The 10,755-nt window shown below is 39.9% G+C and overlaps 1 protein-coding gene across 3 annotated transcripts in view; it reads left to right on the forward strand.

Moving 5' to 3' along the window:
* LOC127053147 (contactin-4) overlaps positions 1 to 10,281 on the forward strand; it is a 369,811-nt gene extending 359,530 nt beyond the window's left edge. For all 3 annotated transcript variants that reach the window (XM_050957313.1, XM_050957314.1, XM_050957315.1), the window contains exons 18-23: positions 898 to 1,132; positions 1,683 to 1,798; positions 2,463 to 2,649; positions 3,425 to 3,537; positions 6,158 to 6,326; positions 8,395 to 10,281. In XM_050957313.1, coding sequence (XP_050813270.1) covers positions 898 to 1,132; positions 1,683 to 1,798; positions 2,463 to 2,649; positions 3,425 to 3,537; positions 6,158 to 6,326; positions 8,395 to 8,495 — 921 coding nt within the window. In that variant the 3' untranslated portion in view covers positions 8,496 to 10,281. The remainder of the gene's footprint in view (positions 1 to 897; positions 1,133 to 1,682; positions 1,799 to 2,462; positions 2,650 to 3,424; positions 3,538 to 6,157; positions 6,327 to 8,394) is intronic.
* Positions 10,282 to 10,755: the final 474 nt, after the last annotated feature.

Here is a 10,755-nt window from a genome sequence, read left to right on the forward strand (position 1 = left end):
ACACTCATTTAAAGTAACTTTTTTTTTTATTCTGATACTCAGAAAAAGCACACACTTAAGATCCATTGACTTTAGTGAGACTAAAGTACATAGTTGAGTATAGGGATGCTTTTGCTGACTTGGGGCTTTTACTGCTTATGTTCCTTTCTTAAGGTTAAAAATATGAAGCTAGGCAATTGCAGCATGTACAAAAGTGACCTGAAGGGGACAAATCTCTTCATCTAGATGTGATACATCATTTGCCTGCCATTCTCCATCACTTTTATGACATACCACTCACTGCTATCTTACAGCCATTAGTATACTTCACATTATGCTCTTTGCCTGAAAACAAGCTACTTACCATGACCAGGAATTTGGAAACTGCACACAGAGTAGCCAGAGGAGCACACAAGCTAATGCCTTTGATGGTTATAAAGTCAGAGATCTGAATAGTAAATACACATGGTTGATGTCAGTTTATATAAACAATGGAGCCACATGTTAACTTAGAGATGCAGATGAGAAACTCACTGAAAACAAACGGGAGCTGTTCTGCGGATTTAATTTTCTTGGGGTATGCTACAGAGATAGGTGCTATCACAGGGCTGTAGCCAGCCCTAAGAGGGATAGACAATTGTGTCTGCAGTTACGATGTGGCTCAGAATGTTTTATACAGAAATTTCTATATGAATTTGAAGAGCTGCCTTGCAGATATTTGGCAATTAGATGCTCTGGCCTAATTATTAGCTGCTCCTACTGTAGAATTACCATTGTTTCCTGTTTTGAATGTGCCATTTATGAGAGAGTTTCTTAAAGGGACCAAACTGAGAATGGAAAACCTGCGAGAAGGAGAAATAAATCCAGGCAATACCTGACGCTACTGATTATTCTGTGTGTGATCTGCCTTCCTTATAGACAGTGCCTGAAGAATTACAGAACGGAAGTGGCTTTGGTTACGTGGTGGCTTTCCGACCCTTGGGCACAGTGAGCTGGATGCAGACTGTAGTAGCTTCTTCTGATGCCTCCAGATACGTGTTTCGAAATGAGAGCCTGCCGCCATTCACGCCCTATGAAGTTAAAGTGGGCGTGTACAACAATAAAGGGGAAGGTTCTTTTAGCCCCGTGACAGTTGTATATTCTGCAGAAGAAGGTACAGTAGGCTGCGCACTGCACTTCCTTCCTTTGCACTGTCTTGAAATCCGATGCATGAGGCATGCCGCTAATTGTTTTTGAAAGGGTTTGGTATCCCACGTGAACACATCCGTTGATATCTAATCCTTGCTCTGATTTATTATAAATGGTGAGTCACAACTAATTCTTTTGATAGTCATTAAAATAACATTAATCACAGTGAAATCTTTTGATATTAATGGGAACGTAATATGTAATCTTGAAAGAAATTCAACTGAGATTTAACAGGAATTAATGTCCACTGATTAGAAAATGTTTCTGGTGTCCTAATACCAATACATAGTGTCCTGCTTTAAGTGCCCCCAATGACATCTGATTATTTATTACACATTGGCATAATGAATTCCTGCCTTGGCCTGATGGGTCACCATTTTGAATTTGAAACATTCTTTTTGGCTGCCTAACTCTACTCTCTTCTAGTGAGAGGAGTAAATCTTGAAGTTTGTAGCGAAGTTAAGCCTGGAACCTACACTGAGACCTTTTTTTCCCCCCAAAAAAACTATATATAGAACCCACCAGAGCTCCAACCAGCGTCTTTGCCAAAAGCCTTTCTGCTTCGGACATTGAAGTTTATTGGGCCTCTCCGCGTGAGAATCAGAGTAAAGGAAGGATACAGGGTTATGAGGTATGAGAATAAAGTGTGATATCAGGCTGGAACAGACTTAATACTGTTCAATGAGAAGATCATAGCAATATATAATTGAAGGTCACCTAAACACTGCTTCTTACACATGCATCTGCTGGCTGATGATGATATAAAGCAGTGTTTGCTCACTGTTTTTTCCCTTTGTACACTGGGATGTCTCTTTTTAAGATACAAAGGAAAATATATATGTAATCCATGGAGAAAATGGATGGCAGTCTGCTGGGGGAGGACAGGGGTAATCTGCCTTCTCTAGGGCCTTGTGGAGACCACAGTAACCTCCAGTAAGTGCTGTTCAGTGGAAAATTGAGATCTATAAATCTATCCATCTCAGAGTCCGCTGAAGGTCAGAAGCACTGACCTCTGGGTTTATGAACATTTCCAGTTGTGGTCTTCTCTAAGATGGAGAGAATGGCAAAATTTACAGTGTGGAGCTGGAACATTAATACAATTCTCACTTCCAGGATGGTGAATGGCCCTTTTCCATTTGACAGTAGTTAAGGGCATGTTATCCATAGAGATAAATTTTACATTACTAATCTCAGGATTTCACTTACTGCTGTACCATATCTATGGGGAATTAAGACACAGGTAGGCTCAATATCACGGAGTTAAGTGGATAAATGTACATATTCTGTTTTTTCAGGTTAGATGTTGGAGACATGAAGATAAGGAAGAAAATGCTAGAAAAATCAGGACTATTGGTAATCGAACATCTACAAAAATCACTAATCTGAAGGGCAATGCATTATATCAATTAGCTGTCAAGGCGTACAACACCGCAGGGACAGGACCCTCCAGTGCTACAGTCAATGTCACTACCAAAAAGCCACGTGAGTATTCATTGTGATAGATCATGGTCTAACATTGGGATCTCAACAAACACTTTCCTTGGTGTCATTTTCAAGGTCTCTCTCTAATTTGAAGATGCTGTGAGGTGTTGTTGTTTTTTCTGTAGCTATGTTCTTCCTGCAAGAGCTTTGTGGGGTTGTTGTGGTGGGTTGGGTTTTTTTAAACACTTCTGAAATCATTACTGTGCAGGAAAGTTAAACATTCACATCATCATTAAGGGGGCTATCTCTTCTGGTCAGATGCACCTCAAGTAAGCAACATAGTCCCTTTTCATTTATACCATTGTGTTGTGTAAGGGTATGTCTTCACTACCAGCCAGATCGGCGGGCAGCAGTCAGTCCAGCGGGGATCGATTTATTGCGTCGTGTAGACGCGATAAATCGATCCCTGAGCGCTCTCCCGTCAACTCCTGTACTCCAGTTCAGCGAGAGGTGCAAGGCAGAGTCGACAGGGGAGCGGCAGCAGTTGACTCACCGTAGTGAAGACACCATGGTAAGTCGATCTAAGTATGTCGACTTCAGCTAAGTTATTCACGTAGCTGAAGTTGCATAACTTAGATCCCAGTGTAGACCAGGCCTAAGACCTGCTCTGACCTGGAACACAGACCTCAGTGCAACAGCTCATTAACTTACCAGAGCCTTAGGATTCTGTAGATGTTCAGCTACTATGGTGATGGAAGCCATATAAGTATTTAGATGGATTAAGCTAGAAAACATTGCTACTTAACCATATAATACTTCGTATATTTTAATATAGCACCAAGTCAACCCCCTGGAAACATCATATGGAATTCGTCTGACTCCAAGATTATACTGAACTGGGATCAAGTTAAAGCACTGGATAATGAATCAGATGTGAAAGGATACAAAGTGGGTAACTTCTTAGCATGGGCAAAAGGACTGGTTATTTATCTGTATTAACTGCCTCTTGACAGTAGGCCTGTGATGAACTCATCAGATTCTACTCCCCTGGGATTTTCACACTGGGTTAAAGTGAACCTGTCCATGAATCCACAAAACTGAGTTTAGATTTTGCAATAAAATCAGAACTCAAGAGTAGGATGAACATACGGCCCAGTTTGGCTGGAACAGTCCCTTTTTTCAGCTGTGTCCTGATCATCAGTTGGCAAGAGCAAAGGAGACAAATACTCAGTTTTGCCAAAAAAGTGAGGTGTGGGGCACAGAGGAACATCCTGGGATTATGTGTTGGGTGAGCGGCTCTGGTCAGGCCAGCCCCACACGGGCAGGGAGGTGGGGAGTAGCTCAGGTGAGTGGCAGGGGCCAAGGCAGATGAGCAATGCAGGCTGGGCCTGAGTGGGCAGGCAGCTCAGGCTGACCCCACGTGAGGCAGGAAGGGGGTGAGGGCCTCGAAGGAGGGGTCAACAGCACAGGCTCAGGGGGTGAGCAGCATGGGTTGGTGGCTCGGGGTCTGGTACTATGCAGAGGGGGTGGAGGGTTGGGCCAGCGGCTGATGCCAGCCCCACACAGAGATGGGGGGCAGGCTCAGGCCAGCCCCGTGGGGAGAGAGAGGGCACTTTGGGCTAGCCCCAGGTCATTCACCTCTAGAGATTCCTATCTGTGCCAGGAAGAAAGAGATTTAAACTCTAGCCAAGTTGGAGCTCCTCTGACAGAAGTGGTGAATTTTCTGGGCTGTACTGGCCAGAGACAACACGTTCAGCCAATCAAAGGTTGTGGGCAGCTTGCACCACTGTACTCCTCCCCTTAACAGACTTGCTCCCTGGGGCCCACCAGTGGCTGAAATATGCCCACTAATTGCAGCAGACAAGTTAAAGTCCTTGCTTGATGGTTCAGCTTTGTTCATAAAGCAAAAGGAAGGAGGGCGTGAAGTCCCAGTTAGTAGCAATCTTGGTTGGGTATCAATTATAAGGAGAAAAATCTTGGGTAGAATTCAGTCCTAGAACTATTCCAAGACCTTACTTTGGCCTGAGAAAAGCAGTGATGGCAATTTTGCCAGCAAGTTACATTGAGTTTTAAGCTCTGCAAACCTTTTGCAATGAAACCTGAAACCATGGAAAATTTTACGAAGTTTCCGGTTTTGTTAGGAACATGAAACTCAAGCCAGATTCATTTACATTCATGAACCTGAGCCAAGTTTCGTGCATGTCTGTGCTGATATTAGACCAAATCTAGACCACGTTTTTGTATGGTCAAAACTTGTTTCCATTCAAACGCAGGCAAATCTCAGTCGTTTTGGCCAAGCTTTAGGTCATGTTTTTGAGTTCAAAATTCAACCAAAATTCAGCCTGAAATGGTGGAAGAGAAGCCCTCTTGATCTTTCCAAAGCCGTCTCATCTAGTAGTATATCTTTTTTGTAGCTCCTCTTTTTCTTTTGTGTTACAGTTGTACAGCCACATTATTGCACTTATATGCAGAGAGCAAAACCACTTCTTTTTTTCTGGAAATATGCTATTTTGTGGCAGGGTTTATATTCTAATAAGTTGAATTTCCAGATCTTAGGAAAAGAAAGAAGGTAAATCAAAGAAGCAATTTATTCTGTGAAGCTGCTTGTGACACTACATCAAATACACCAGTCCAGTTTTCTGAAGCACTATAAGAAGATGTTATGACATCTCTAAATAAGCCAAAGGATTTATTTTAGTTTGATCCTTAGTAAGGACTAAGGTGATACTGAATTGGATGTCTCTGGTGCCCAGAATTGAAAAAGGAGGCTTAGGGATCTTGCTAATTTAAGGAAAATCATATTCAGCTTCTTGCATTTAACAAGTATAAATTAAGGTGATCTAATGCTACTTTAGAGGGAGAGGGAAGTATTTGCTGAGGAACTCAGTGATTTTGAATAAAGTTTATATGTGTCTGCTTAGCTCTTTGAACGGAAGGGTGATTTATGCCAGGCTCATCTGATCACAAGCGACAGCAGAATCACTTTTGTTTTTTATTTTCTAGTAGAAGTGCTCTTCCTTGCTACTCCCAACAGCCTAGTGAATAAAGAGCCCAGCAGCAGCATCTGTTCAGACCGATTTCTGACAGCAGACCCATAAATTAGATTGCCCTTTTGCAGCACACCCGCCTGGCTAAAGCTGGCTGTGCTGGAGAGCGACTGAAATTGCTCCAGATGATGGGAAAATGAAGTTTAATCAAGCTGAGAGGCAGAGGTGCTCTGCCCGTTACAAGGACCTCTGCTGAGTGTCATGTGGCTTTATGACAGGGCTACAGCAGAATTCCAACAAGAGCCGCGTTCCGCAAGCTCCCTCCATAGTTAGCCTTCAGTGCCCAGTGGCTTCACATCAGCACAACGTGAAGAATTCACAAATGTGGCTTCCTAAAGCACCCATCAGGTTCAGATTAACACATCTGTGAAATCTGCCAGGCTACTGATGATAATAGAGACAATTCTGTTCTCTGGGAAGGAAAAGATCAATAGTAAATCTTCAGGTTGTTATGGAGATGATCAGTTCTCTTTTCTCTCCCCCTCCCACTGCCACCCATTCTCCACTCCAATGTTTTGCAGGTTTTATACAGATGGAACAGACAGAGTAGCACATCTGTAATCGAAACTAATAAAACATCTGTCGAGCTTTCTTTGCCTTTCGATGAAGATTACATCATAGAAATAAAGCCATTTAGTGATGGAGGCGATGGCAGCAGCAGTGAACAAATCCGAATTCCAAAGATATCAAGTAAGAATGTTGTCATTGTGCTTGTGTTTCCAGACCATGGAGCATGGATTCGTAATGGATCAAGGGCCAACATTTTCGGATGGCATCCCATTTTTTGCACACTAAAATTGAGCTGTTGGAGGCACTGTGGCTCACTTTGCATATGCAGAATATCAGCTGCAGCCACAAAGAAAGGTTTTGTGCAAGCAAACTGGGGTGTTCAATCACAATGAAGGCGGGCTTCAAATTTGCCCAATTCCGCACGTACGTAGTGAGGTATGCTGAGAAACAATAAACCAGAGACGAGACTGAGCTATAGTGCTCATATTCAAACCTGAACTTTCCCAGAATTTATGGGCATTCAAACCCAAGGTTTTGGTTTGGCCCTCACTCAAGAATAAACTATATGCAGTGGCATAGTAAAAAGGGTTATATTTTACTGAGTGTTTTTAGACTGACACACTCAGGGTTTTTTTCGTTTGTTATTACAGGTTTTGATAGTCTCTTCGATACCAATATATTGAGTCTGTTGTTTCACTGCGATCTGTGATCAGAAAGTGTCTAGTATGAAGTGCAAAAACGTATTAATTTATACTATCGCCTTATATCAGTACTTCACTCTGTGTTGTGTGCATATATACTTATTTAGGGAAATGAGGATTTATCTCCATGTAGAAGCTGATATTTTCCTTTTAAACAGAGAAAGGAGTAGCTATTACAATGCACTGGTCTTAAAAAATGTCTATGTTCCACCTTCCCAAGTGATTTCCATGAGTGATGCTACAGCTGGTAAACTGATTTAATCAGGTGGCTGAGGGAGTTTGTGGCCATGGGCCAAATCCTGCCATCATAACTCAGTCAAAACTCCCACTGAAATAGGATGGCAGGGGGAAAACCGCAATCCACCTGAGATGGCTGAAATTCTCCAAGCAGGATCAGAGCTGATAGAGCAAGACACTGAGCTGAAAGTTTAGGGAGGTGTTGCTAGGCTGGCTGTTTTTGCAGGTTCTTCAAGCCTGACCCTGGCATAAATTTGTCAGAGAAGAGGGTGTTTATGGATGTTCTGAAGGGAATTTTTATGACTGGGTCACGTTTGCTTGCAGTGTTTGACTAGATTTGGATTTAAATCCAGATTGATGGTTTTACTGGGAATCTTTAATATTTCTCAGAGTTCTGGATGCTTTACTCACGCTAGTCCATTCTAAGAGCCTGATTTTGACCTAATTTACAGAGTAACTCCACTGCAGTCAGTAGAGTTACGGCAGTATAAAAGGTAATAGGCTACAATTCTGATCTTATCTATGTATATATGTACCTTGTTTATACAAACATGTCAGGAATCTAAGCATCAGTCACAGAAAATCATGAGATCAAATGCCAGTAACACACATGCTATTTTTCTCTGATCTAAAATGGAATCACAGATTCCAAGCTGGTATAAATCAGCTAGCTACATAAGGATCTGGTCCATCATGCCATGTTAGTATGGTGTTTGGTAACTTGAACTTTGTTCTGTTCTAAAGAGATGCATTCCCTAAAGTCATAGAATTTTGCATGTACCTTGAATACAAATGACTGGAGGAATTCAAGTACAATCCATAATGCAGAATGGCTAATGAAAGTAGTAGGTCCCACTAAATAAACAGAATCTAGAAGGGGAGAAGAGGTTGGTTAGGTCCAAGAAAGAGAAATTCCATCCCATCTTCCTCCTGTGTTCCTCAGACTGGGTCTGGGAGATTCACAAATCTTGGGCATTCAATATGCTTGGCTAAAGTGAATTGATTTGTGTGGGAGTTTGGCCAACCCTGTGCCTGTACTCGTGATATCCCATCAGAAGGTTGTTGTAGTAAGATTCCTAGCCCAATTTGCAAATGTACAGTTTGGCTAAACTTTGCAGGAACATGTGAACTCTTGGGTCTGTAGCCAAACTTACTTTGAACTCTGGACCTTCGGAGATCACCACCTCCTCGTTTGTGGTTTGTTACCCATTTTGCTTTCAAATGCATTTTGGACTCATCATGACAGGATATAATGGCTGTGTGCTGAATCCTGCTCTCCTTACTGTTTCTTTTCTCTCTCCTTTTCTCAGATGCATATGCGAGAGGATCTGGTACTTCTACTTCAAATGCATGTACATTGTCAGCCATCAGCACAATAATGATATCCCTCACAGCTAGATCAAGTTTATGACAAAAATTACATAAAGGACTTCCTGTTTATAATATAAGCAACATTTAGCTAGTTGTTTTGAAGACACCCAGTACTAAGTAATATTGTTGTTCGAGTACATCTTACTACTGGAAAAAATGTTTTATGCTTCTTTAGGAATGGCATTATACAGTACTTCCTCAAAGCAAATATAGCTTTGTTTGAAGTTTCCTTGGAAACTCTGCAATGCACTGAAAACATCTGTAATATGATGTTACCAAAGCAGTTTACATATGTCCTTATATGCATATTTTTTATTATATATTTAGTGTTTTATAGAATTTTTTAAAGTTAACATATGATGTAGATATTAATTTTTCCTCTCCTATAAAATGCTACAGATAACACTATCATAAAAAATATTGTTTGGAATTTTTTCCTTTAAAACTGAGAGTTCAAAGTTGTTCTCAGTAAATTGGTTACAAATTGATTGTACAGTTTTGCAAGGGTACACATTGGGAGAACTGTTTAGGACTTGGTTCGTAAGTCAAGGCAGCTGTATTTAAACGACAATTATGATGGTTCCTATGTTAAATCAATTGCTTAAGATATTTTTTCATTTTGGATCAGATGAGTCTATAAGATAAACCTGAGATAACCTTCAAGAACAGCTACAATCTTCAAAAATAAGTATACAGATTTTTGTTCCTAGCCAATACTTTAACATCATATATTAAGCTTTCATTTTATTGTATTTAAGTAGCTTTGTCTTGATCATAATTAACATTAAATTGAACATTAAAATTGATATTACATAGTCGTAATCTCTTCCTATAGTAACATAGACCAAAAGTTACTGCAGCAAAAGAAGGACCAGTTTCTGACCTTAGTTACCTTGTTGTAAATCCAGAGTAATGCCAGTTTAAATCAATTATTTTACTTTAGATTTACACCAAGGAAATTATAATCATAGTATGCATGTCTTTAAGATTTAAAACTAATTCTGGGTTCCACTGTCTGACTATGTATTTCTTTTCAGTCTACATTTTAAATGTAATTCATAAATCTTCATAATTTAATCACAAAGTTATGTTTTCTTATGTAATCTCTTTTGAGTGTAGGTCATAAACTGAATCTGACAGATGTATCATGTTTCTGGTGAATAACTCTCTAAAGTACATTTTTCATATTAATTTGCAAAGTATCTTTGTGTGTATGGTCCCTTAATAGTTCTGTGCTAGGAAGTCTTTGTTTCTTTACAAACTCTTCATACAAATATGAAGTTTTAATAGAATCATATTGGAAAATGACAATATCAACAGAAAAATAACTCTTCTTGCAAAAAGGACCGTTTGTTACTATGGGATCATTTTGTAAGTCCACTCAGATGGATCAATGCTGGTAAAAAGGCAATGGAATTTTCTATAAAAATTTTCAAGTTTAAATGCGCTGCAGTGCTTTATATTTTTCCTGATAGCTTAAATTTGCCTGTAACTTGCCTTTTTTGCTTACAAAATACTACAAGTTAACTTTTAAACCACCTCAATATATTTATTCAGTAACTCATAATTGGGATTCCACTTGTGTAAAAGTCAGGGGTGTAAACCAGAGAAATACTGTCAATATTTCAAGCCGTGTTCCTTTCTTAGTTTGATATGGTTACTTCTATGTAAACACAAAAACAAAAAAACCCACAAAAACAAGAAAATGAAACAAAAAAAAAGCCTATGTAGTTTTCTCCCCGGTGTAAATGATATTTATCGGTGATCTAGCAGATGTAATCTTTTTTTAAAGGTATTGGTAATAAATATTCTGTCATTTGTAAAGATACTGGTCTTTCAGGAGCATTTTTCCTAAATATCTGTTTACAATTTGAGACAAACTTCAGCACTGGTTATCTCCAATTGCCACTGACTTAAAAGTGGGAAGCCGTCCAACCCAGAACTAAGAGGAGGCAGAGAAATCAAATTACATGAAGTCTCTAGGCTTATTCTGCTTCCTACACTATAGAAAAAGAGTATCTGATGAATTTTGGATGATTCCAAACTCTGGTGTAGCTCTGTGACCTTTCAAAGCTTATGTGAACTAATATCATAGAGTCTTTACTGATGCAGAATCTCAGTTAGCATCTCATTTAGATATGGAAAAAAGAAACAGATGAAATGTTTATCTTCACAAACCCATTTAACACTTCTGACAGTTAAGGAGGAAGGACACAAGCTGCAAAAGTTCAGCAGGTAGGAAGGAACTGCAGTCAAAACAAGTACAGGTGCCCAATTTGCTGATAACACTAGCAGATAGT

Source organism: Gopherus flavomarginatus, chromosome 6 (genome assembly GCF_025201925.1).
Source record: "Gopherus flavomarginatus isolate rGopFla2 chromosome 6, rGopFla2.mat.asm, whole genome shotgun sequence".
Classification (NCBI taxonomy): domain Eukaryota; kingdom Metazoa; phylum Chordata; order Testudines; family Testudinidae; genus Gopherus; species Gopherus flavomarginatus.